The following is a 25,360-nucleotide window of genomic DNA, read 5'->3' as shown; positions in this document are numbered from 1 at the left end:
TGGTTCTGTTCTGTGATAGTAACTAGTTAACAACTTATTAACACAACTGGCTCCAAGTTTTTGGCCAAAAAAAGAGAGATTAAAAGCCAAGGACTCTTGGTAAGAAAGATGAATTACTAGAATGTTGTAGGAGCTTGCAGAGTGATAAATGATCTGAAGAAGGAAAAGGGGCAGAGGGTTTTGGTTATTTTTTGCAATGGAAGACTCCAGGGGAACACCCATCAGAGCAGATTGAAATCAAGAGTGTATTTTCTGTAGTATTAAATTGTAAAACTGATTGTAACTAGATATTGGAGAAGATGAAAGATAAATAGATTTGGGGGTGGAAGGGAATACAACCCAAACCAAATTAGTGGAAGATGGGTCCACTGGAGGTGAAGAATGCTTGGATGTAAGGTCAGACTCAGCAGCTGGGCAAAACAATCAGGGAAGAGTTGTTTTCCCTTGTCCCTAGTCATTCTTGGCTCTTTTTTCCCCAGTCATTTGTCACTGAGATGGGAGGGAAAGGGCATTAGGCTAACCAGACACATAGATAGCCTGATCCAGGGCAGCTCTGCTTCCACTGGGGGAATGCTGGAAGTGAAGTGTAGCCAGGAATGTCAGTGCCCTCACCTAGGCTTGCACTGGGACATCTTTTCAGGCTGCCAGCCTCACCATTAACAGGTAAGGAGAAGTTACCTATCATGCTGGCACTGAGCTCCTGTGGCCCCTCAGCAAATAGGAAAGAATGGTTTTAGAGAAAGGTTAGCTCCTGGTTTTTCAATCTGGAAAAGCAAATCAGGTCGTGTACCCCGTGGTAAGTCAGTGCTGCAAAGGTGACCTCTTCTAAGACAAAGAGTAACAGCTCTGATTTCAGCTGCTTCTCAGCTTGCTCTGTGAGAATTCATCTGAAGAGAGATGTTTGTGCTTTTTAGTCTTCCATCTTCAGCCCAAGAATGGGGGTGTGGAGATATCTTCTGGGCGTTTTCATCTCTTTTTGATACCGTAGTTGTGGTACTAAATGCCCTTTCTGGAAGGACAACTAGAGAAGCTTTTATATCTTGCCTGTATCTTCAAATAAAGCCCATCTGTTTAAATACAGGTTTGGCTTTAAACCATTTAAATCAGAGTGGCAGTTTGGCAGTTGAATACAATGTTATTATAGGCCAAAGCAAGTTTTATTCCTGTAGATGAGGGGTATCTCTGAAACAGCGTGTAACACTTGTCTAAATAGATGCAAGGGCTCAAATCAGTTCTGTTAAATCAATACAAACATTTTACTGTTGTTCTCCTTTGGGTTCAAGACAACAGGTACTATGCTGTCTGAACAACATTCACCTCTGTTATGGAAGTTCTGATCATGTTCATCTGAATTTGCTCTACTGAGGAAAAAATACATCTCATATTAAAGATATTTAGACTTATTTGACATTCTTAGGTGAGCTATAGAGCACCCGCCCTGTCCTATTCATGTCTTTTCAGAATAGAGCTCGATCAAAGTGAAAGCTTAGCAATGTGAAATGGAAATTCCTGAGCAGAGACATTAATATCACTTTGCATTTTACAAACTGCCTCTTCTGGAGAGTCGGTGGAGTGAAAAAGAGTCTTGAGGTTGGTGTAACTGATCATTTGTTGAGCAAAGCACAGTCACAGAGGGCTGCTGTACTGTCAAATAGGATGAAATCAATAGTTTGACAAGAACAGCTTGAAAGAGGAGGGCTGGCACAAAGATGGAAAACGGGAAATAAAGTACCAAGCTGTTCAGGAGACTGAGAGTGAGGGGAAAAAAACTTCACAGAAGAGGGATGCACTTCAGATTTTGCACAGGTTGTAGTACAAGAGGGTAGAATTCAGTGAGGTTAGGGCTGCAGTTGCAGTAGCCAGAGCAAGACTTACCTCAGGCCTGGGATGGTATTTCTGAATGTTAGGAGTGAATCTGTATAAATAAACGAGCAAAAATGTTGCCTGTGGGCTAGAGCTATACCCTCATAGTAGGGCTGGATTCTTGTGGGTTTACTTGTTAAAATTGCATGGCCCTGTAATTACACCCTCTTTTTGAAGGGCGCGTGTCATTGCATTGGTTAGAGGGCTAGACATTATCTTTAGCTGTTCTTCCCCTTTTAGACTGCAAGAAATGTGTAATTGTAGGTTTGAGCCAGGACTTTTTATTCCCCAAAGTCTCCTGCGTCCCCAAAATTCATGGTTGGTGAGTCAGTCCTTCTCTTGTTCCAGCAGATGGTGCAGACCATGCAAGGACGGAGGCTCCCAGGAGCATTCTGCTCCTTCCTTTGAGGGAAGGCAGACTTCTCAAGGGATGAAAACACTGCCAGAAGGGTGGCCCTTGAGCTCTGTAACTGCTGTTTCACAAAAACAGAGCACCATGCTCTATACCCAGAAGCTGAGGGAGTTCAGAAGCAGGATCTACTATGGGCAGTAGTTGTTTTGTGCAGAAGCAGTTGCAGCATGGCAGGCTCTGGTGAGCTAGAGTAATACTTTTAAGTGGTAGAATGGCTTGGTTGGGTCCCAAGAATCTTTCGTGGTAGCTTTTTCCAGATCTGCACTGCTACATCAGAGCAAGGATCCATGGAGCTGTGCCCATCTCAGACAGAACTGAAACTGTAACAGGACATTGCCAAAATGGGGCAAAAGCAGTGACATTCAGCTACAGGCATCGAAATCTGTCTCTCCTTCCCCTGGAAGCTCTCCTGACTATCCAGTGTTGTGCTGTGGAGCCAGCAGTATCCCAGAACAAATCACAGATAGCAGATGCCAGATAAGCACCTTTCAATACCTGTCACACCCCTTGCCTGTGCCTTGCTCTTCACAGGCAAAATACCTTCCTGTCCCTGTGCCACTGGGTCATGCCCTGATTTGAGGAATTCTGCCCATTTCACAAAGCCAGCTCAGACCCAGCGAGGTTACACAGCAGGTGAGATGCCCAAAATTTCTTGGACTCAATCCTTGGACTGTCTTATCAGCCATTTCACCTTACAGCCAGTGATGTCCTCTGTGATTAGGTGTAGCAAAGACCTTCTCCTACCTTTCCATGCCCAGACTTTTCCCCTCCCAATCTTTGCAGCTATCCAAGTTGAGTGCCTATCTCTTTTCTTGGTGGGTTTTTCAATGCAAAACCTTAAGCAAATGTGTTCTGCTTTACTCTTTATTGTTCTGCCAACATAAAAATTACTAAAAAACACTTTATAAAATATGTCTTGAAAAATCTAGGACTATCCAAGTCTGGGCTGGAGGTGAGGATCTAAAGGGGTTTCCCCACTGCAGACCCTCCCACATCAGATCCCACAGGGAGTGGGAAAAGGGAATCTCTGAAAAGAGCCTCTGTCTGGAAATGGCTGAGAGGCATCCTAAAGAAGAGAACTGGTTATTAGTTCAGTTGATCTGGAGGTTATTTTCTAGGTGGGTACAGGTGGTTTTCAGAGGAACACTTTGAGGGAGATATGTTCACAGGAACTGCAGAAGGAAGAGCCATATGAATCTCTCTGGCTGTTGCCCAAGTTCCCAGATGCTAATGATGATTCCAGGCTATGGAGGGCTCTGGTAAGAGCTTAATAAAGACTCTAATAAGAGTCTAGGGACAAGGAAGTCTCTCTTCTAGGACTGAGAGCCCTGGAAGAGAAATTCAAGCAGAACTAGCTTTTCAGGTTCACCAGAGGGGAACCCCAGCCGGGAGAAGCTCATCAAGGCTGGAATGGGCTATCCCAGGGCTGGTCTCTAGAGATCTGTAAAGGAAAACAGCAAGGGATTACCTCCTGTGGCCTCAAAGGAAGGTCTCCATGGACAAGAGGCCTTTCTTAACTGGTCCAAAGGTTCAGGCAGCAGTCCCAGAACACTCAGGCTCTGCTCCTCTCTTATTTGGGCATGGGGTACTTATTGACATCTGTTCCTTCCCTTGAGTCCCGCAGCTCTTTGATCTGGGGAGCAGCGTTGGGGTTAGGGTTCTGGACTCTGCCTATAAAAAGTGGGATGCCTGTTTCATCTTCAAAGATAATGAAGACAAAGGGCCTGTCAAGGCTGAAGGCAGAGATCGAGCGTGAAATCGCGATACTGGTAGCAGCAGATGCTTCCACCCCATCTTCTTTAAGCTCCAGGGTGGACTGGTGCTGTATACTGGATACAAAGAGAGGCCCATCTGTGATCTTCTGCAGATTTGGGTTTGTGAACAGCTCCTGGAGGCCTACAGAGAAATGAGACTATGTTAACCTGTCCCACTTGGTGCCACCAACTCCGATTTTCCTCAAAGCAGTCTGAAGAAAGCAATTGCCTCATCTGTTGCTACATGTGTTGTCCACCAGGGAGGACTGAGAACTGGCAGGCAACAGAAACAAAAGCTGGAGGCCAGCCAGGTTCCCCAGCCCCTCTATGCATGAAGGGCTGAGGGTGCCAAAATAAGAACAGTTTTCATGTGCTTTGTCCACCTCTTTTAGAGTACTAGTGTAAGAACTTAAGCCCTTCCCTAAAAAGCAGCTCTTTCTTGCTAGGCTGAACACACTTTTACATAGATTATGGGTTTTATGCAATTCTGTAAAACAAAGTGAATGCTTAATTTATCCTCATCTGGAAATGCAGTACATGGTGTTTCATTTCAGTAAGATCTCACTTCCAGCCTTTGTGATTTGCATTATCTCTTGGTAATCTCCAGGTCCTGGACACTACGTTAAATGACAAAGTAAGAGAAAAAGGTTGATGCATGAGAAAAAGTTGGTCTTGGCTAGAAACAGGGGAATAGGGAGAACTTGTAAAGATTGTGAGGAACTGTGAATGCTGCCTTCTTTGCAGTATCATCTTGTTGGAGCAAAACATTTGGTGCTAGGCAAGCAAAGTATAAGGAAAGGGAGAGAAATAAGAGTAGAAAGAGTTTGGATGTTATCTGGATCAAGCTGTGAGGCACAGCTTTAGAAACAAGGATGGCAGCTTCTAGTGTTAGTGAACAGATGCCATGTAGATTGATCAGTTTCACTTATTCTGCACAAATCCTGTTAGAGGCCTTACCCATTTGACTGAAAACGTTGTTGAGTTCCAGCTCGTAATCCAATTTCATTTTGGGGATCTTCACTGTGGTGGGTACCTCCTTGGGAAAAAGCCTGCATAGTTGTTGATAAGGGAAGTTCTCCAGCACATGAGAGGTGTTCCAGGTATACTGGTTTGGTACAATGACCACAAAACTCATGTTGTTCTTAAAGGGAAACTTGGCCACCTGGAAATAGAACCAATCAGAATAACTGATGGAAGAGGAAGGAAGGTCTAGAAATTAATGCCTTTGATTTAGCCTTTTTCTAATTGGTCTGCAGATCCAGTCTAGCTATGGGGTGAAAACAGCCTGCTGGGAAGGAGATACCTGATGTCTTCAGGTATCAGAGGAGAAAGTATGTTGGAATAACAGTATTAGATTTTAGTATCTACCCACTGACTGGAAAAGACTGAGCACGTGGCAGAGTGGAAGTGCACGTGCACAAACAGTAGCAGTATTCTGAAGGGCTCCATCAGTACATTGTCTGAGGGAATTCCTTCCCATATTTCCTCATTTATCTTTAACTCAGGATTTTAAACCTCCATTAATTCCTGTTTAGTGGGAATATCTCTTTGTGGTTTTCCCTAGAGACTGAGAATGATTCAACGTTCTTGCTAGAAGCAAGGACAAAGGATGCTTATTAAATTTTTGTGTGCTATGCCTGTTAAAAGATATTTGTTTTTTGGTGAGAATACATGCATTCAATAAAATATCAGAGCAAAAGGAAATTTCAATTAAACCTTGTAGTGCTCCTAATAGAGCCCACCTGAATGTCCTGGGACTCCAGTGTAAACCAGCTCAGAGAGTACTGCTGGGCTTTCATCATCTCAACTGGGACGACAAACTCATTGTCAAGGTGGAATACATCTGGCCCAGTGAAGCTAGCATCAAACTTGTTCCTCCAAAATCCTATCAAAATGTAAGTTAAGAAATCAACATAAGTTATATTTAGGTAGTAGAACAGAAACTGCCTAGCTGACATCCCTCCTATCATGAGTTTTCCATAAGGCAGATAGTGAGCAGGCAAATAGAAATTCAGCAAAGAGAAGTCAGTACCAAGGCTGGAAGAGCCCTACCAGCAGGAAGCTCTTACCTTCCAGAGAGGAAATCTGTAATAACAAAAAGAATGAGGATTAATCCTCATGTCTCAGCATGGGAGATTACTGAAGGCTATGAAGATAAAGTAATGGATGTCTGTGCTTTGCAAAACGAAGAGTGTTCCCTTTGTGCTGCTTAGGGTGAAACAGTGCTCCAAGACCAAGCTGAAACATTTGCAGATTTACACTGCAAATGTTTGGTCTGGGTTCCAGTCCACAATCCTCAGGGAACTAAAAAAGGAAGATGTGCCTGACCACTGTGCTCTAGTCAGAAGGAAATCCACAGGAGCTGCCCCCGAGCTCTGTGGTTGCTGTGTGATGAGTTGCATGTGGCCTGGTTAAGATGAGCACTGATGTGCTGCTCTCTGTGATCCTGAACCAGGAGGCAAAAATACTGCAGGTGCCACCTGCTGCCTTCTGGCTTTGCTCTCCAGTAACATTTTTAGCACATATGAAGTGGTTGGGATTCATTACTGTAACAAAAAAAAAAAAAAAAAAAAAAGTCTAAGCAAGAGGAATGGCAGATGTACAAGAAAAGAACAGGCAGATTGACTAGCAGGAAGCAGTGAGAGGAGATGCCATTCAGCTACAGAGCTTGCAGAAAACTAGTAGGTTTCTAGCTATCCCTCTGAAAAAGTAAGGCCTCTCGAGCTCACCATGGAAATGGACTGCATTGAGCAAGAGCATCACCGTGTTTTCTGGGAGCTGCTGCAGGAGGGTGGGTATTTGCCCATTAGTTGCTTCCTTTACCCACTTGTTTATGGCTACGAGGTCATTCTCACTGATGCCAGAAAGGGTCATGGGCTTTGCTCCATAGAATTTCTCTGAATCCTCCAGGAACTTCTGTTTCACTTCAAATCCTGCCAGAGGGGAAGAGTTCTCTATGAAGCCATCAGACATTGAAAAAATTTGCTCAGTGGCTCAGCCAGCAGCATGACCCTCCCCAGGAGGAGTGCTTAGGGAAATGGAGACATCTCCCAGCATGTCAGCATGCTTCCAGCACTCCTGGTTACCAAGAGGTTTATCCTACACCCATACAGAACGTCCCTTGCCAGCTCTCACCTTTCTGCAGGTACAGACGTGATGCCAGACTGAGGGTGGACTCAGCAAGTTTGCTGCGAAGGGTGCCCAGCACCTGGTGCAGACAGGGTACTGACTCCAGGTGCATCACCTCCAGCAAATGCTTCTCTGTCTGTCCTGCTGCTCCTAAAAAGCAAAGGCAAATTCCTGTTAGTTCATAGCTAGTGGAAAACAGGGAGGTTACTCTAAGTTGCCTCCTGTTACTGTGCCTTACAAAAGGGGCAGGAGAAACCTGAGAGTAGGAGCCTCAGCATAGGCCATGGAGTGCAGCTTCAATTGTAATGCTAACTAATTAAAGCTGCAGGACTAAGATGAAGTGCAGGTGCTGTATTTAATCTTTGCATATTGCACATCAGTTCCTAGTGCCTCCAGAAGGGGTAAAAGGCAGGGCAGGAACTGCTGCTTTTGTAACTAAGATGTTACCCAGTGCCACGTGAGACAAGGCGAGAGCGATGCTGAGGGGCGACAGGATCACATTGGTTCTGTTGGACTCCAGCTGGACCTCTCTAAGGAGCTTGATGCTGAATCTCATCAAGCCATCTGCTAGCCTCTGTCTCTCCTTCCAAGTTATCTCACAGCTTTTATCTTCAGCCTCTCCTTCCTCTTCAGAAGAGGCAATTTCCCCAGATGGTTGCAGTTTGTGACAGCCCGCAGCCCCAGGGACTTCGTCTTCAGAGTTCCTGTCACTCCTTGTGCCTGGCAGTGTGGTGGTGAAAGGTAACACGTGTCCATCAATCTTCTGGAAGTGGTCATAGGTAAAGCCTGCCAGTTTTTTGTTGGGCAGGGCTGGGACAGCTACTGGCAGAGCAGACTGGACAATTCCAGCACTTTTCAAATCCTGGGGAGAAAGCAGAAGGAGCACATTACCCCCTCCACTCGAGGGTTTTACTGCACAGCTAAGTGGGTTGAGAAAACTTTACATCTTCTCTGCTCTGGTGGTGTATTCACTTCAGTTTGCCTTTTAACTTTGAGGCTGAAGGCACCTCAGTGAGTTTGGAAACAATATCCTGGGAAAATGGATGGAGTGAGGGTCTTGCAGTGCTTCCTCCTCCACTTGTTCTCTGGGCCTGCCCCAGGCAAAGGAGCCCAATAGCCATGCTTTGAGAGCAAGAACCACCACCTGTTCAACACATGTCCTGTGCCCTCACTATTTCTTGATCCATCAGCCTCAGCCTTGATTTCCTCACCTCCTCTCATTTATTTTAGCACTGCCAATCTGCCTCATGCACTGGTCAGCATCCTCTATTGCTGTCACAACCTCAATCCCTTCTGGCTCAAATCCTTCTCCAGGCACCTGCAATACTTCTTGACTTGTCTGCTCTATTCCATCCCATCCCTCTTCTCACCAATTTTCCCCATTTTCCAGTTTTCTAAGGCTACCACTTCTGTCCCCCACATTTAGATATTCTGCACAGCAATGGACTTTCTCGTGCTGGTGCTGTCAGATGGCACCACCTGGGCTTGTCCTACCTCAGGACAAAATGGAAAACCATTGTGAATACCACAGCATAACCCCTTGAGGTACAACTGGTTATTGCTTACCCTCAGATTCCCATCTTTGTCTAAGAAGAGGCGTTGTTGCTCAATGGCATGTGCTGAGGAAAACTGCAGGGGGAAAAAAAAACAAACCAAAAAATCAACAACAAAGAAATGAAGTCAGGTCCCAGATAATTTCCACTGAATTCTAGTCAGTCCTCTCTGCTGCCACTCCAGGTCAGAGACTGGCACCAGCCTGGCTGTAGCAGCCCCTACGTAGCTTCAGCACTGGCAGGGCTGTAGGACTGAGCCAGAGGTGATGAGGTCCACCATGGGGAGGTGGAAGTGAGCAGAAGCTGGGAGAGTCTGCAAGTGCTGGGTTTGTTTAGAAAGGGACCAGGTGATAAGGGTACAAAATAATGTATCCTCTAGAGAGCGAGCAGTACCATTTTGCAATCTCAAAACTGTCAGGGATCCAGTTTTAAAATGGGAGGGAAAAAAGCTGTTATTAAACAACCTCCCGTTAACCCCCAAAGGTCATGGTCACTAAATACAGTTGAAGCAAAGTTTCCAAAAATTTTCTACAAGAGCCACTTGGATAATGAGAATATCCACAGCTATATCAGCTAGGAAAAAAAAAGATTAAGAAACCTTGCTGTACTGAGGCATAGGCTGACTCCATAGCAGAGGTGTGGTGTCCTCCACCAAATACGCTTTCTGGGGCTTCTCACCCAGAGGCATCAGATGGTATTTGCCCTGGGATTTGGTGCCCTTTGCTGGTGGGGGCTGAGCTCACACCAGAGATGTCCCCACCACAGCTGGAGTAAAAAAACAACTTACCCTTAGTTGACTGTGCAGAGCAGACAGGCAGAGCAGCAAAAGACCCCAGAGGAACACCATATTTCTGGAACAGAAGGACCATCCAAGAGAGAAGTTACTTCCAGCTGCCTGGCAGCAGCAAGCTGAGCCTATTCAGGTCTGCAGGGAGAAAATTATCAACCTGGCCAAACAGGTTGGCACAGGAGTTTGCAGAAAGCAAGGGGGAGATGAACAATGCTGCAAAGAAACAACACAGGACTCCTGGGTCCAACGCCAAGGCAGCAAAATCAGAGAGGAACAGGGACCCACGGCGGAGCAGAGCTGTAACCACAGCCAGGTTCTCCTGTGTGGAGCACTGTGTTTCTGACTCCATCACCCTCATTTTTCTGGATTGCAAATGATATTTCCCTAATCAGTCTGGCTCACACTATACCTCTGGAAGAAAACAAGAGCCTCTGCTGCTCCTTTCCCATCCAAACTACCAAGGGACAGGATCAGTATCCTCAGCTGTGCCCTGGGCTCTCAGGAGAAGGGATACTGACCTGCTTCAAGGGGCTGCAGGCACTCAGCAAGTGCTCTCTGGGAGGGACTTTACAGGTAGAAAAAGCGATGCCAGAGCTATTTCTCAGCACTATGTCCTGGAATACAGAGTCCTCCCCTTCCCAGCACTTGCCTTCCCCTTCTGCTGGCAAACTCACCTTCTCCCACCCCCGCACTTGGGTTCCCGCATGGGACAGTGGGAGCAGGGCTTCCAGGATAAACCCCCACCCATTCCCATTATTCATTCCCATTAATTCACCCGGACATTTTTCCTTCACAAGCAGAAATAACATTATTTTCTTCTTAACTTTATAAAGCCTCCATGCCAAAGCCCAGCCTTCAGCAGGGCTGCCATACACTTAATTCCTAGGGCTGCTTTCCACCCTCCAAACTTTCACCCGAAACTGCTGGGCTATGAACCCAGTTGCCAAGTGGAAGAAGCAAAACTTGAGCCTGTTTCATTCCCCCTCCTCCCAAACCCCAAATCCTGCAGCCACATTTAACCCTGAATGCCCCTTTCCTCCCTGCTGCTGCCTATCTTCAAGGCCTCTGCCAAATTCACCCCCTTTTCCCAGCAAGACACTATTGCTTGTTGGAAGAGTCCCCATTTACTGACAAATCCTCATTTTTTTTTCCCCCTTACCTGCAGTTGTTTGTGTCCTCGTTGGAGCTGGCACCAGCTTTGGCCTGGCTGAAGGCTCTGCATGGGACACAGCCAGCCTCTTGTCCAGCCCATCAGCAGCGACCTTCGGCACCACCCATCCCAGAATCTGCCAGGCAAATATTGACCCACAGCATCCACTTTGTTTTGGATCAAATGTTTTTGGGGGTCAAATATTGACCCACAACATTTGTTTGGGGCAGAAGAGTGAATCTGTAGTACATTTGCAGATGAGGAGGCACTTTGGGCTGCTGTACCTTCAAGACAACTTTAACACCAAGTTTACCAGCTCCGAAAATCCTGCTGGCATGAGAAGCCAGTTGTCCCTAGCAGTGGTTCTACTTGATACTGCCTGTGCTGGGAACACACTCTTTTCTTCATAACCTTTAGTAAAAAACATAGAGCTTGGCATTTATTGCCCTAGGGTTTGCTCTGGTTTTTAATTTTTCTTTGCAGAAACCCCCAGAATATTTACTTCCTGTGTCCCAGCTGCTTCTGCTGCAGCAAGTGCCAGGCACTGGTTTGAGCAGATGGCTGGTGCCCAAGGCCCCGTGGCCACATACATGAGCAGGAGATGGTGATGCCAAGAGCAGCTGGTACCTCCCCTGGGCCACAGCAGGCACCAGAGCTCTGCTGGTGGAGTTGGCCCCGGTGCTGGGCACGCACACACCGCTGCGGCACGGAGGAAGAGTCTCCAGGGTGGGCAGTGCTCCAGCACTCCTGTCCCAAGAGGTTTTTGTGCCAGATCCAGGAGGAAGAGTGATCCTTCCCAGCTCTATCCATGACCTCACGGTGAGAGGAGCCACCAAGGAGCAGTGGGGAATGCTAAGGGGAGCACAGTGCTTCCACCACCATTTCTTGCAGCAGCTCTTGGCTCCCAAACTCATTCCAGACACTGGGAAGGGGTGGAAAGGACAGTTCTGCAACCAGAGGGTACTTCAGGGCATGTTGCTGCAACGTGGGGAGCTACTTTAGGATGAGAGGAAATGACCTCAAGTTGCACCAAGGAGGGTTAGATTGGATATGAGGGAAAAATTCTTCACTGAAAGAGTGGTAAAGCATTGGAACAGGCTGCCCAGGGAAACCACCATCCCTGGAGGTGTTCAAAAACTACACAGACATTGTGCTTCAGGCCATGGTTTGCTGCGTATGGTGGTGTTGGGTTGACAGTTGGACTTGATTGTCTTAGAGGTATTTTCCAACCTTAACGATTCTACTTCATTTGGGAAGCAGATCCAAGTCCCTGTGCAGCACAGTCCTACTTTGCATCCAGAGGATCTTCAGAGCATCCCCCACTCCAACTCCTCCAGGGACACAAGAGGTGTCCCAAGACAGAGCTTTCGTTTCTTCTGCCTGAGCTGGACAGCTGCAGCCAGCCCTGTACCACACCTAGGACATCCAGCAAAGAGCTTCTCCACGCACCCATCTCTGCATCTCTTTCAAAGAGTTTATTGGAAGTAAATATTTACATCTATTGCAAGTGGTTAGTAGGCAACAAGGGACTGAGAGCTCCCCTTGGGTAGGGGGGGATAGCAAGGGCCAACTGGAAAGCAGCCGTCCCAGCTGGAAGTGCCTCAGATGAACTGGGAGCTGGATGAAAGCCTTCTGCCCTCCCAGGACAACCTGCAGCAAGCTCCTCCTCTGCCCAAGATAAGAACTTCCCGCTCTGATTAGGCTGCAGGATGGATGGGAAAAGGGCTGCAATAGAAGTGAGGCAACTACTCCTACTGCTGGGTCAAAGAGCATCTCCTCACTTTTGGGGTGGGAACAGTGCTGTCCCAAAGGGAAGTTCAGGAGACTTTGTTGGATCATGCTCCCTGGCTCTCACCCTACAAGGGCAGGAGGGGGCAAAACTGAGCATCTTTTTTGATGTCCTGTCTTCCCCAGTAGTCTGACCAGCACTAAGAAGAGTGGAGAGGATTAGGATGATTTCTTGAGAAACACTGCCAGTGTGTGGTACACAGGACATTCCTCACCCTCACATATACACAGGATGCAGCACTGCTGGGGGAGGACCCAACAACAGTCTAGCCTTATCCTATGGCTCTAGAAGCCAAAATCCTCATGGAAGCATCTAGTTCTGCCCTTCTTAGACAGTCATGTTCCCATTCCAAACTGTGCCTCTGCAGCAGCCCATTGCTAAATGAACCCACAGAGAAATGGGGTTCATGCCTTGGCAGATTTCCATTTCCATCTTCGCCCTGGAGCCAGCAAGGCTCCAGAAGTGCTTCACTTAACTTGTCCTTCTCCCATACAGGCTCTAACTGAGCTGGCAGAAACTAAAGGTAATTCCTCTGGGCCCACACAGACCACAGGAGGAGGAGGAGATGGCACCATGCAGCTCCAAAGGCAGCAGATCACAGGCCCAGCTTATGCTATTCTGGTCAGACAGCTCAGTGGTTCAGGAGTGAAGAGGGAAGGGCGAGTGCAGACAGCAGTAGCTATACTATTTTTTTCTTGTCAGGTGGCACCTCTTATCCCTTAACTGAAGGAAGGAGGATACCTGTGGTCCATAGTACTGTGGAGGGCAGCTCACAGTCCCCTGGGGAATTAGGCACACATGGTACGGAGAGCTCCAGGTCTCTCTGCAGGGGTGACAGTGACCTACAACACCCAGCATTTCTCCCAGCAGCAGCAGAGGTTTCTCACTTATGGCTTTTTTTCTTCTCCAAGACAAAGGAAGAGGTTAGAGAGGCTTTACCGAGGGCTCACGAACAAGTACACCTTCCCCCCTGCATCCTCTGTTCAGAAACACCCAACTCTGCCTCCTCTGGAAGCGAGGCTGCTGGCTTTCAGCTCTACCACCAGCTCCTGGGCCACAGGTCGCTACGCCAGGAGGCGTATGACACCATTGTCTGAGCCCAGCAGGAGATGGCATTTTGTGGGCAGCACTGCCAGGCTGGTCAGCGTACCCCGAAAATTCTCTGAGCTCAGCTTGGTCGTGCTGATGGGCAGCGCTGAGGACTCCAGCATGGAGTAGACACCAATCTTGTTGGCCACAGTGCCAGTGACCACTTCGTTGCCATAGAGGTCAAAGGCGTGGATGGGTTCAGATGCAGATTTGTAGTGGTGCAAAGGTTTCTGCTCCAGTTCCTTCCAGACAGTCAGGGAATGATCTGAAGAGGAGCTGATGAGCATGTTGCCCTCTGCAGCCTGCAGCAGAGGAAAGGACAGTGAACCAACACTGCTGCAGGAAAAAATCCCAGCCCCATCCTGCAAATGATCCAACAGTCCCTGTGCAATCCCTTAGGACAGTCCCAGCCATTTCCAAGCAATATTAACAAGACATCTGCATTGGACACTGCAAGCTACAGCACTCTGGTAGCTGGCAACCTTCTCTAGTGGTACCCAAGTATCCAAGTGATGGGCTGTGTCTCTTCTCAATATCCTGATCCTCAACTAATTTATCATGTTACTACTGCAGAGGGTAAAGACATTATCTCCCTTCCTTTCAAACCACCTGCCAAATTATTTTCCTTCACAGGGAAAAGGAACTGAGAGACTCTCTCATAGTAGAGAACACTGCTGAGGGCAGGAGAAGCCCAGAGCTTCTTATTAGCAGAGCTAGTGAGAGGGTAAACAACCCACACTGCTGAACTTTGTTTAACCTGCACTTGGGTCGAGGACAGTGGAACCTCCACACCGCTCCCTGAGGGTGGGTAAATATGGACAAGAGTTACTCATTAGAGTAACACTCCCCCAGGGGAGCAAGAGCTCTGCAGAGAAACCAACACATTTGCTTCTTCATGGGTGAGGTGTCTCCTCCCTGCCCCTGCTGCAGGCCTGCTCGGAAGGGACTGACTGTGGGGAGGCTGATTTCTGTTCAGCACATTCTGGACCAACAACAGCCACCCACAGCACCAACCATGGGGAGGAGAGCTTGAGCATCTTACTGGGGACACAGCAAAGGATGGAAGGAGATGGAGCAGAGAAGCTCTGCCAAACTAGAAAGCAGCTCCATGCAGGTTCAGGGAATGGGTGAAGCCGACAAAGCAACCCCTCCCGCTGCTCCCAGCTGAACCTCTCACCTTGATTTGCAGAATATCACCCTCGTGAGCAGGCCACCCCCGCATGATGAGTCCTGTCCTGGTGTCCAGCAGCACAATGAAGCCTGAGGAGAAGCCAGCCATAACACTGCGCCCGTTGGGACTGATGGCCAAGCAGCGGATGAGCCCAGCACTCACCCCGCTGGCCAAACGAAACTCGTGCTGCAAGAGAGAAGGTCCAGATACTGTGGGGCTGAAGATCCAGGGGATTCAGCAGTAAGTGGACAAGGCCCAGCTGGCTTTCCTGGAGGCATGGCAGCTGGCTCGGGGCCAGCCACAATCCCATCATCAAGCAGGCAGATGGAGGAAGGTGACGACCTTACCTGTAGTCCTGGCTTCCTGTGATCGATGAACCGCAGCACAGAGTCTGCACTGGCCACAGAGATGCTGTGGTAGGGAGGTGGCATGGTGGTCACAGCTGTGATGGGGACTTTGCTGTCTAGTTCATCAAAAGTCCGGAGAAGTTTGCCTGTGAAAACATGATGGCGAGGTTACAGCAGCAGATGTACAGAGAAGGTACAGAGAAAATCTCCAGTTCTGCACTGGTTTTTAACAGGAGCCAAACATCAATGTGATCTCTCTGTCTTTAAGGACCAGGGTCTTTAAAGATCCAGAGCAGCTCACTCCAGTTAGCCCTCACCTTTCCCCTTCTCACCTGTGAACTGGTCCCAGATGTGTAAGGTCCCATCACAGCTCACTACGTGCTGTGATGCCTCCAGTTGGCTCACGTAGAAAACAGATTTCTTGTGCTCAGCATAGGTGAAGCGTGGGGGCACCTCGCTGGTGCCATCCCCGTAGTTGTACAAGGGCCAAAGACGAACAGTTTTGTCCTTGCTGCCACTGAGGAAGAAATCCTCACTGCTGAGCGGTGCCACGCACTTGATGGCTCCTGAATGCCCTGAGAAACTCTGTAGCTTGATCTGGTGGAAGTGGAAGCGGGGGTCGTGCTGGCTCACCCCAATCTCATACTGCCAGTAGGCCAGCCAGTTCCCACACAGCATGTGGGTACTGCGGGGAAGGTCATGCTTCAGGGCGTTCTCCTCACGGGATGAGCTGGGAATGAAGCCACCAGTGCCAGAACTGAGACGGAGCAAGCCAAGACCCTCACGCTGCGTGTCCACGGGGACCTGGATGCGGTTCCCTACCAGCACGCTCCCAAAAGTACCAGAGTGAGTGTCCTCCTGTTGGCCAGAGAAGGGCTCAGCCCCTCGCATATCTTGGTCTGAGGCCACCACACTCGGTGTTTGTTCCAGGCTGACCACCTGCAGGCTCTTGGGGTTCACATTCTCCAGGTAGAGGCTGGCCAGCTTCTCAACCAGTGAGTGGTTGGGCACAACTGTTGGGATAACGTCACCTGAAGGGAGGGAATGTGGCTTCAGTGAAATGAATTTCTTCCTCATCATCCCCCCACCATCAAAAGGATACAGGTCAGCACCCAGCTGTGAACACAACATCCCCATATTCTGCTCCCAGCCAAAGCAGCCTGAAGCCCAGGGCAGCGGCTGAGTCACCATCCCTGGAGATATTTAAAAGGCACAGAGATGTGGTGTTTAGAGACACAGATTTGTGGTGGACTTAGCAGCACTATGTTAATGGTTGGACTTGATGATGTTAAAGGTCTTTTCCAACTAAAATTATTCCATGATTCTAAGCCTGATGGGCTCTTAAACCAAAAAGCCACCATAAAGAAGCTGTGGGTTTCCCCAGCAGCCCTACAGCCTCTGACTTCTCCTGATTTCAGGTTCAGCACCCATGTGCAGAGCATGGAGCTCTCTTCACAACTCCTAGGAGATGGTGGCCAAGCCATACCGAGCAAGCAGGAGAAGGGGATGTAGGTGGTGTAGGCCATCTCAGGATTAAACACCTTCTGTAACTCCATCAACACAGTTGGATCCAGGGCCAGCAGCTTCCCATCTGAAAGGGGCACCTCCATCACAGGCATCTCACAGCTGCTCAGAGACTCTGCTGTTAATCCCTGCACAAAAGAAGAACATATGCAAGATCAGATGCACTCATCATGTAATTAATTAATTCAAACACAGCCTGTGGCTGGGTACTAGGGGATGGCAGGAGAACATCTCACATGTCACTAACCTGGTCTTGCAGCTCCTGCAGCAGTGAGAATGCCCCAAAGAATCTCCTCACTGTGTCACTCAAATGCTGCTGCACCATCTCCTGCCCAATCCGCAGGCAGATCAAGGCAATTAGGCTGATTGTCTTAATGCACAGGACAATACGGGCCTGGGCACCACTGGGGAAACTGAAGAGGACATCCATTACCAGCTTGTCCTCCACTTATTCCCTTTTCCTTTGCTTCATGGTTCCTGCCTTGTCTGTGTTATGAGAAGGTCTTGAACGGGGCAAGCTCTACATGCCCTACCCCAGGAGGTGCCCACCAGGGCAGGAGCAGCCCCACAACCCCAGCAGCATCAAGGTCCTTACAGAACCATTTCCAAATCCCCCATTTTGAGTTGTGCCAATCCTGGCTGAAGGGGCAGCAGATTGCAGCACTTACCCAATGGCTGGTGAGGTGAGGAAGCCCAGCACTGGGAGCAGAACCTCCTGGTTGATCTTGGGGAGGATGTCCATCAGCGTGGTGTCCGAGAGACACACCACGATCTTCTGGGTCAGTGTCACAGCAGCCAGGAGCCCTGCCTCCTTCCGACTGTTCAGCCGACCACCACCAGACCCACTGCTGGGTGCAACCTGCAAAAGGGAGTCCTTCAGTGTCAGGGCCACCACCTCCCCAGCAGGAAACATCAAGGGTGAGCCCAGGATCATTTGAGCTCAGCCTCAAAACCCATTTGCCAGCATGTGAAGTGGGGAGACCTCCTACAGACACACAACTTAAAGCAAGAACTGGCGTCCTCGTGCCGTGCCACGTTGAGGTGGAACACACAGGCTGCAGAGAATCAGTCCTGGCATGAAATATCCAAGCACAAGTTACAGGCAAACCTGCTGCTGACTTGAAGGACTCGAGATGCTGAGAACTTCATGAGGCAGCAGAATGCATCTTCTTTTTTGCTGACCATGTAGCAATGTTGGTTACAGCAATGCCAAAGAGTTAACAGCAGCAGCACTAAAAGATTTCTGTCTGGATTGTCCTATTTCCTCACTCCTAGACAAATCAAACACCCAAAAGACAGAGCCAATAGCAAAACTCACAAACAATTCCTGGTTTCTGCTATATTTCTTGTACACCTGCCATCTTCCAGCTCATCACAGAGGCTCTTCCTCTCACAAAAGAGCCACTCTGCCAAATCCTGCAGGAAGGATTGACTTTATCCTATTTGTGACCCGCCAGCTCCATAGCCTTAAGATCAGGTTGCCAAATGCTGTTCACAGGGGTATTAATCCCCCCAGTGCCCCCAAGCAATAAGTTGTGTAAAGCAAAGCAGAACAGCTGGAGCTATGATTGCAACTGGGTGGAGGAAGATTTTGCTGAAAAATGGGATTTCTTCCCCTGAAAAATCTCCCCTTCAACACTGGAAAAACTGACAATGCCTTTTTGTTTTCTGTAAATGAACAGCTGTGGCCTCTCTTCCTCTACGTTTAAATTATCAAAAAGCTATTGAAGCTTTCCATTTAGACAAGAATCCGTAACCAAAGTGTTTATAACCACTAAAAAGGGAACAATATGAAAACCAAGCCTGCTTAAAACATTCAAAAACGTTTCCTTTTTTATGAAAATTTGGGTTGTTTTTCAACCAGATGCATTACACGCATTCTCTTCTTGCTCTTCAGCTATGAATTTCAAGACAAAAAGTTTTAAACTCTTACCAGTATTTTCTTATGCCACTGAAAAACCTCCTGCAGCCTCTCCCCAGCTCATCCCCTATCTCCTCAGACAGACCACAAAAACCACTCACTCCAGCAGCCCCACAGCAGCCCAGACTTTTCTGCTTGCCCGTTATCACAATCTCACCCTTGGGACAGCTCCATTTCAGCAAAGCAAAGGAAAACTTTTTTTTTTTTTTCTCCACTGGCTCCAGGCATGCCAGCGATGGGTCTGATGGGAAAAACTCTGGCTGAAATGGAGAAGGAGGGGCTGGGACAGCCCAAGGCGCATCCACAGTGGCTGAGGCTTGCTAAAGAGCAAACAAGGGGGAACAGTTTCAAACTGGATTTAAATGAGATCTTAGGAAGAAATCCTTCACTGTGAATGGGGAGAGACACTGGACAAGTTACCCAGAGAAGCTGTGGCTGCTCCATCCCTGAAGTGTTCAAGGGCAGGTTAGACGTGGCTTGGAGTAACATGGTCTAGTGTGAGGTTTCCCTGCCCCTGGCAGAGGGGTGGGACTGGGTGATCTTTAGGGTCCTTTCTAACCCAAACCAGTCTAGGATTCCATGAAAGCCCACGTATACAGCCACATGCTTCACTGGAAGCAGGAGGTAGCTCATGGCAAGGGATGAAGGTGCCTCTTCTGGATGCATCAGCACCGCCCTTCTCAGCCAACGCAGTCAAAGCTGCTCAGCCCACTCTGACCCAGATGGAGCCCAACCAAGCATAGATTTTAAAACAGGAAGCTCCTGGTGAGGCTGAACTATTCCTGTGCATCTTCCTTTGGTGCCTAGACACAGGTCTCACCCTAACACACACGAAAGGTAGAGAAAAGGCAACCAATACTGACCAGGTAGCTGATGTAGGGCAGGTACTGGTAGGTGAGGACAGGCTCTCCGTACAGGTACGCCACGTGCACAAGACAGGCCAGCACTGGCTTGGACACCTGATCTCCCAGCACTGGTCGTTTTTGGTAGATATTTCCTGTACTCAAGGGACTGTTCTCATCGTTGCTTGGTATAAACTGCTGCCTGGTGGGGCCTGCCCAGAGACAACAACAACATGAGCTGAAGAAAGAGGCTACACACACCCAAGGCATCCAGCAGGCTCGGGGTGGGAGGAGCAGACATTACCAACGTAGCAGGAGGTGAGCAGACGGAGCAGGTTCCTGGCGATGAAGCGGGATGTGACAGTAGGGCCCAGCTTGGCTGAGAGCCACCTCACCATCTTACAGGCTGTGTCTGCAAAACAACAAACAGTCCCAAGGACAGAGCCCGGCACGGCATAGATTAGCTATCACCAAGCTCCCCAGGTCTCAGACCCACGTTTCAGTGGAGACCTGACCTTTTACACTAGTTTCATTGTTATCCCCAAGCTGGGACCACAGACACCCCCAAACCTAGACCCACTTCTTCCCCAGCTCTTCCCTGCTCCCACTCCCTGCTTTGCTGGGTGTTTGCCATGCTCAGGAGAACAGCTCAATGCCAGCAGGGTCTTACCCAGGAGTATTGTCTGCTCTTTGTCATCAGAGTGATCCGGCAGCTCCTCTCCCTCTCCATCCTCTGGCTCACTGCTGTCATCAGCCAGGGTGACATCCACAGAGGCACCAGCATCCACGGCCACCGTCAGCTCCGCATCAACCACCGCATCATCGTGCTCCTCTTCATCATGCTCCTCTTCCTCCTCCTCCTCATCCTCACTCTGTTTCAGATCCTGGCTGCTGTCCATCGACTTCAGGCTGCTCTTGTCCTTCTGGGAATCGCCATCTGCAGGTCTCTCCTCCCCCAGGGACACCTCACTGGCACTGCTCTTGTCGCTCAGCCGCCCAAGGCTGAGTGATTCCTGCTCTTGGGGCTGCAGGGTCTCCCCAACATAGAGCCCGCTCTGGAAGTCCTCACTCTCGGGCAGGTAGGCTTGGTCGTGGAAGCTGACACCAGAGGTGTAATCAAGCAGGTCAAGCGCAGCAGAGCTGTGCTCCACGTCCATTTTGATCTCCTCCCCAAACACGCATGACACTGGGCTTTCCCCTCCACTTTCATCATCTTCAGCCGTGCCCAGGAAGGATTTGCTTTCCTCCCGTGAGTTCTCGATGCCCACGAGGATCTGCAGGATGTGTGGCAGCAGGTTCAGGAGGAAGGACTGCAGGCCCAGGCGCACGATCAACTGGGCAACAAAGCAGTCAGTGTAGAGGTAGAACCTGCCGTGGGGGTAGCAGGGGGTCTCATACGCACCAATCAATGGCTTGAGCAAGTATTTGTTGGCATTCTTTGGACCTAGGGACTTAGCTATAGGTTCAAAGAGATACCAGGCTGCATAGACAGCAGTGTTCTCCTCAGACATGAGAGACAATATGAAGGGCAGAAGGATCTCCAAACCTTCAGGAGTGATTTCAGGAAGGATCCCCTCCAGCTGCTGCCACAGCTTGAAAACAAGCTCCCGGCCCTGACCTTCATCCTCTATCTTCTTTGCCTGATAGGTGAAAATGAATTTGTGTAGGGCTGGGAAGTACGTGGGGAAGGGGACAATAGAGCTGAAGGGACTGAGGAGCTGGGTGGGACAGGGTGGGGGCAGGCCCTGGGAGATGGGCTGGTATTCAAACAGCTGCACCATGCCCTTGCTCAGCCTGGTCTTCAGAAGCTTCTCCACTGGCACACTCAGCTGCAGCAGGACGTGAAGCACATGCTGGAGTGGGGCTGGGATCTCCTTGGGATGGTAGCGACACAGATTCCGCACCATCAGGAACCGCTCCAACAGGGATGCGTCAGGCTTTGAAGGACGAATCCTTGGTGCAAAGACAATCTCAGCCACCAGAATGCCCAAAGCTTGCATGTCCCTCTGGAAGAGGTCTGAGAGACCCAGGGGTGGCTCTTCCCATGGCTGCTCCATTAGCTGCATCTCGCTGCTTAAGCCTTTAACCAAAAAATTGCCCAGTTTCTCCAGTTCTTCCAGAGCCTGGAGTGGATTGAAGCCTTCAGGAAGTGTGATCTTCATGTCAAACTGATCCACAGCACCAGCCTTGCTCCGACGGAGAGGTCGGACCCCTGAGGTTTTGCCTTCGGTGGCATAAGCAGGGAGGGTGGAGGGCTGTGCTGAAGGCACGGGGGCACAGGGCTGATCAGCAGCTCTACTAGTAGCAGAAATGGAATCCAGGGCTTCTGTCCCTTGCTCTAAATCATCCTCACCTGAGATAGGTTTGTCTCCAGACCAGGTGGTTTCAGTCGGAGTAGCCTCCAGGACCAGACCATTAACCACATCTGTCACCTGGCCTTGGATATCCTCCAAAAACACAGTCTCCCTGATGTTCTGGAGAAGAGGCCGGGCAATGGCTGGAGCTTCAGGAGGTGTGTAGGCAGGTCCCACCATGCGCCTGGGATGTGGTTGGTCAAAGAGCTGCACAACTCCGTAAGTTGTCAGATGCGTGTGGTTGTCTACTAGATGGAGGCAGACATTCTTCTCCTTGACAGCATCCTTTCCCAGCAGCTTGTACCCAAAAGTGAGATCAATCCAGTGGTGGAGGTCCTGAGAAACCTCCCGGCTCTCCAGCAGCATGCGGTGGACTTCAATGAACTCTTCATAGGAGCTACACCAAGATGGCACATCCAGGTCAGGCATGTCTGGATGGATGGATCGAAAGATGGAGGGGTCTGTATAGAACTCTGGGATGCACTCATCTGGGGTCCAGCTCTGCATGCGCTCCATGCTGGCTGGATACTCATTGGGCTCCCACTGGGACCTCACATGGCAGCACAGCACTGCCTTGGGTGTCCTCCGAGCGGTGTAGACATAGTAGGTGATATCTGAAAGGACATCAGAGATGTGATGAGGGACATGGAGCTGCTCTCCACTGGATCCACCAGCAACAAACGCCTGCTTGGTCATCTCATAGGTGAAGTCCAGCTGCTTGTCTCCTTTGTTGAGTCGGAACTTGGATTTCCTAAGGTCCCTGAACTTGCCATTTTTGGTAGTAAAGTCCACCACCCATGGAAGGACTGGGTGATAATTGGGGTCTCCCATTCTCCTTCCAGCCAAACTGTTCAGACGCATAAGGTAGTCAAAGTTGCTGACCTGCCCATGGACCCACTTTAACACCAGGTCTCGGAGGTCCTTCTGGCAGGCAGGGCACCTTGCCTCCTGCCCTCGCACACCAGTGCTGGTTTGCTCACTCTTTTGCTCCACACCAGCCTCCAGGTTCGCTTCCTCCTTCTTCAGTCGCTCATATTCTCTGAAGTTCACACGGAGCCGACTGCACAGCTTCTCATCCACAGCTACATCCCGAAGGGAGAAGGGGCCGCAAGCCAGACCTGCCTGATGACAAGCCTTCATGGCCTGCAGGACATGGAAGAGGAGAAAGAGGATTTTGGCGTGGCTGTTGATGAGCTTGGCCGGGCTGAAAGTCACAATGTCTTGTAAACAGAACTGCACGTACGGGTAGATGATGTACAACATATTGGCTGACTCCAGCAGAGCTTCAGCCTGCAGCAGGTTAGGGCAGGAGGACACCCCTTTGGTGACCACGCTCTCCTTGGCGGGTGAAGCACCAGGCACGTTCTTGCCCACCCGAAGGACTGGGCAGCCATAAGCCTTCTGTAGGGCGGCCCGCAGCGCGTCCAGGGCCGGCAGGGTGGGTGGCACATCGGCGTGGCGGTACGGCCGCGCGTAGAGGCAGTGAGCCCGGCTCCACAGGTTCCGGTAGTTCTGGGAGGCGACGTGCTGCATGAAGCTGTGCAGGGTCTCCGGGTGTCCGTTCCGCTGGTCGGAGGCAGGGAGAGGCTGCACCCTCGTCACAGGGTATGTCAGCCCCTCCTTCTGCAGCCCGTGGATCTCCACCCGGGTCCAGCCCGTGGGCAGTTTCTGCACGGAATGCTGTAGGAAGGTCCTCACCTCCACGTCACTCAGTCCCTCTGGGCGTGGGCACAGGTTGGGCAGCACCCGGCGCTCTTTGAGGCTCGTCAGCCATTTCACCGGGACAAAGGCAGTGACGTGGGTCCCCTCGGTGGCAGCTGCCAGCTGACGGCGGTCGATGTTCAGGTCCTTCTCCACGCTCTGGAGGAAGCCGTCCATATCGGCTTCTGATGGAAGAAAGATCACCTGGGGGTGATGTGTGCCTGAGTGAGCAGAGGAACACAGCACCATTCCTGCCCGGCTCCCCCCACCGAACCCATGTCACACAGCGACCCTCATGTCCCCATTGCTACCAGGGTGGGGGAGGAAAATGGTGTTTCTAGGAGCTCACTCAAAAGATGCTACAGCTGGGAGGAGTGAGGTTGAGAAGGGAGTGGCTCTGGCTGAGGCAGAGGGATAAAATGGAACCTCCCCAGCCAAGCATGGTGACCTGATGGGACCTCCACAGTCCAGGGACAGGGAGTGGGGCATGATAAGACTGGGGGGGGAGAGGGGGACGATGGGACGTACACAGCCACAGGGCGGGGGAAAGGGACACGATGGGACCTCTGCAGCGCCAGGGAGGGAGGACAAGATGGCACCTCCACAGCCCTGGAAGCGGGACCCCGGGAGTACCCTGGGGCCGATGAGAGGGACACGAGGGGACCTCGCCAGCTGGGAAGGGGAAAATGATGGGGTCTGCAGAGCCCCAGTACTGGGGAAGGGGACACAATGGCACCTCCGCAGCCCCGGGCGAGGGACACAGGCAGTCCCCGGAGGGTGACACGGGGAGATGCCGGACCAGGGAGAAGCGCCGGGATGGAGCCTTACGGGCCCCAGGTCTCATTCCAGGGGGGTCCCTCACTGCCCCGGGAAGGAGGTGGGGTGGGGTCCCTCACCCTCCCGGGGGTCCCGCAGCGCCCCGGCCCCGCGTTACCTGGCGGCGGCGGCGGGCTCAGCCGCGGCGGACCCCGGCCATGTTGGTCAGGTGACGGCGGTCACATGCGGCCGCCATGTGCCCGGGGGGCGCGAGGGGACACGGGACGGGCGGCCCGCCGAGCCCCGGCGCCCCGAAGGGGGAGGCAGCGGGGCCGGGGCCGGGCTCCCTCCAGCGGCCAGCGGGGCGGGGGACGGAGGGGGGTTGCGCAAGGCCGGGGCGCGGTGCCTATACATGGGCAGGCAGCGGGGCATGACGCGACGGCGCCGGCTGAGGTCACGGTGACGTCAAAGTCGCTCCGGGCTGTCAGCTGGAGTCGGGCGAGCCGCGCTGACGAGGCAGCCGGCCTTAAAGGGGTCCCTGCGGCGGCAGGTGGACCCCACCGGCGGCAGGTGAGTGCCGGGGGGAACCGGCGCTAGGGAGCCGGGCCGGGCTGCCCTCCCCGCCGCCCCCAGGGCCCTCCCGCCCTCCTCTTCGCGGGTCCAGCGCAGTCCGCGGGGGCGGCACGGAGCGCCTAGCCCCGGTAAACCGCGAACGGGGCCGTGTCCCGCAGCCACAACCCATGTTCTCCCGTTCTGACGGGGCTGCCCGGTGCGTCGCTGCCCTCAGGAAGCCCGCCCGCCTCCCCTCACACCGCCTGCTTCTGCGCGGCCCCTTTAAAGGCTCCGGGGTTCCCGCCGGGCAGCGCCTCACGGCAGCGCGTGGGAGTCACGTGGGCGGGACGTGGCGGCAGCCCATTGGCCCCCCCGCCCCTTGCCCGCTGCAATCAGCTGTTACTGGGGCGAAGGGCAGGAAAACGCCTTAAAGGGGCACCACAGCTTTCCAACTTTCGACACCCCCGACCCGGCTCGCCCCGCCGCAGCTATTCGGACCCGCAGTGGAAGCCCCGCGAGGGCGGGTCCGCCGGGCCGAGCCGCCTGTGCCCTCCGTTCCCCTCGCCCGAGCGCGGCGCCTTTAAAGAAGTTGTCCAGTCATGGCGCGGCGCTGCCAAGTCATCGGGGTCACCCGAGTTCCCCCGGCTCCGCCCCCCCCGCCCG

General features: G+C 51.2%; 2 protein-coding genes across 7 annotated transcripts; both read right to left on the bottom strand.

The window, feature by feature from the left end:
- Window positions 1-2,548: 2,548 nt before the first annotated feature.
- Window positions 2,549-10,762, bottom strand: SERPINF2 (serpin family F member 2). 4 transcript variants are annotated; one of them, XM_030462253.1, is made up of 9 exons: window positions 10,661-10,762; window positions 9,499-9,562; window positions 8,725-8,787; window positions 7,606-8,020; window positions 7,165-7,308; window positions 6,759-6,962; window positions 5,772-5,914; window positions 4,987-5,191; window positions 2,549-4,171 (listed from the first exon to the last, which is right to left on the bottom strand). In XM_030462253.1, the coding sequence occupies exons 2-9, from the start codon at window positions 9,556-9,558 to the stop codon at window positions 3,846-3,848; spliced, it is 1,560 nt and encodes a 519-aa protein (XP_030318113.1). In that variant the 5' UTR covers window positions 9,559-9,562; window positions 10,661-10,762; the 3' UTR covers window positions 2,549-3,845. The 4 variants fall into 4 exon arrangements, with proteins under 4 accessions (XP_030318113.1, XP_030318111.1, XP_008493277.1 ...); XM_030462251.1 differs by lacking the exon at window positions 10,661-10,762 and adding an exon at window positions 10,020-10,122; XM_008495055.2 differs by lacking the exon at window positions 10,661-10,762 and having other exon boundaries at window positions 9,499-9,581.
- Window positions 10,763-12,105: 1,343 nt separating this feature from the next.
- Window positions 12,106-24,472, bottom strand: WDR81 (WD repeat domain 81). 3 transcript variants are annotated; one of them, XM_030462247.1, is made up of 11 exons: window positions 24,324-24,472; window positions 20,005-23,610; window positions 19,639-19,746; window positions 19,356-19,546; window positions 17,240-17,430; window positions 16,819-16,984; window positions 16,534-16,699; window positions 15,380-16,078; window positions 15,048-15,193; window positions 14,707-14,886; window positions 12,106-13,831 (listed from the first exon to the last, which is right to left on the bottom strand). In XM_030462247.1, exons 2-11 carry the CDS (start codon window positions 23,564-23,566, stop codon window positions 13,505-13,507), a joined length of 5,736 nt encoding a protein of 1,911 aa, XP_030318107.1. In that variant the 5' UTR covers window positions 23,567-23,610; window positions 24,324-24,472; the 3' UTR covers window positions 12,106-13,504. The 3 variants fall into 3 exon arrangements, with proteins under 3 accessions (XP_030318107.1, XP_030318105.1, XP_030318106.1); XM_030462245.1 differs by having other exon boundaries at window positions 20,005-23,593; XM_030462246.1 differs by having other exon boundaries at window positions 20,005-23,574.
- Window positions 24,473-25,360: the final 888 nt, after the last annotated feature.

The sequence above is a fragment of the Calypte anna genome, chromosome 19, assembly GCF_003957555.1.
Source record: "Calypte anna isolate BGI_N300 chromosome 19, bCalAnn1_v1.p, whole genome shotgun sequence".
NCBI lineage: Eukaryota > Metazoa > Chordata > Aves > Apodiformes > Trochilidae > Calypte > Calypte anna.
The sequence above is the reverse complement of the archived record's forward strand: the minus strand, read 5'-3'. Positions and strand labels throughout refer to the sequence as shown.

What these genes read in the sequence shown, in the direction of transcription:
- WDR81 (XM_030462247.1), bottom strand. Translation starts at nt 23,566, where the DNA reads ATGGACGGCTTCCTCCAGAGCGTGGAGAAGGACCTGAACATCGACCGC. An exon ending in ACAGGAAGCCAGGACTACAG is followed by an intron (nt 14,887 to 15,047) that starts GTAAGGTCGTCA and finishes TCTCTCTTGCAG; the next exon opens with CACGAGTTTCGTTTGGCCAG. An exon ending in GTGATATTCTGCAAATCAAG is followed by an intron (nt 13,832 to 14,706) that starts GTGAGAGGTTCA and finishes CCTCTGCTGCAG; the next exon opens with GCTGCAGAGGGCAACATGCT.
- SERPINF2 (XM_030462253.1), bottom strand. Translation starts at nt 9,558, where the DNA reads ATGGTGTTCCTCTGGGGTCTTTTGCTGCTCTGCCTGTCTGCTCTGCAC. An exon ending in ACAAAGATGGGAATCTGAGG is followed by an intron (nt 8,021 to 8,724) that starts GTAAGCAATAAC and finishes CTTTCTCCCCAG; the next exon opens with GATTTGAAAAGTGCTGGAAT. An exon ending in CTTGTCTCACGTGGCACTGG is followed by an intron (nt 7,309 to 7,605) that starts GTAACATCTTAG and finishes TTTGCTTTTTAG; the next exon opens with GAGCAGCAGGACAGACAGAG.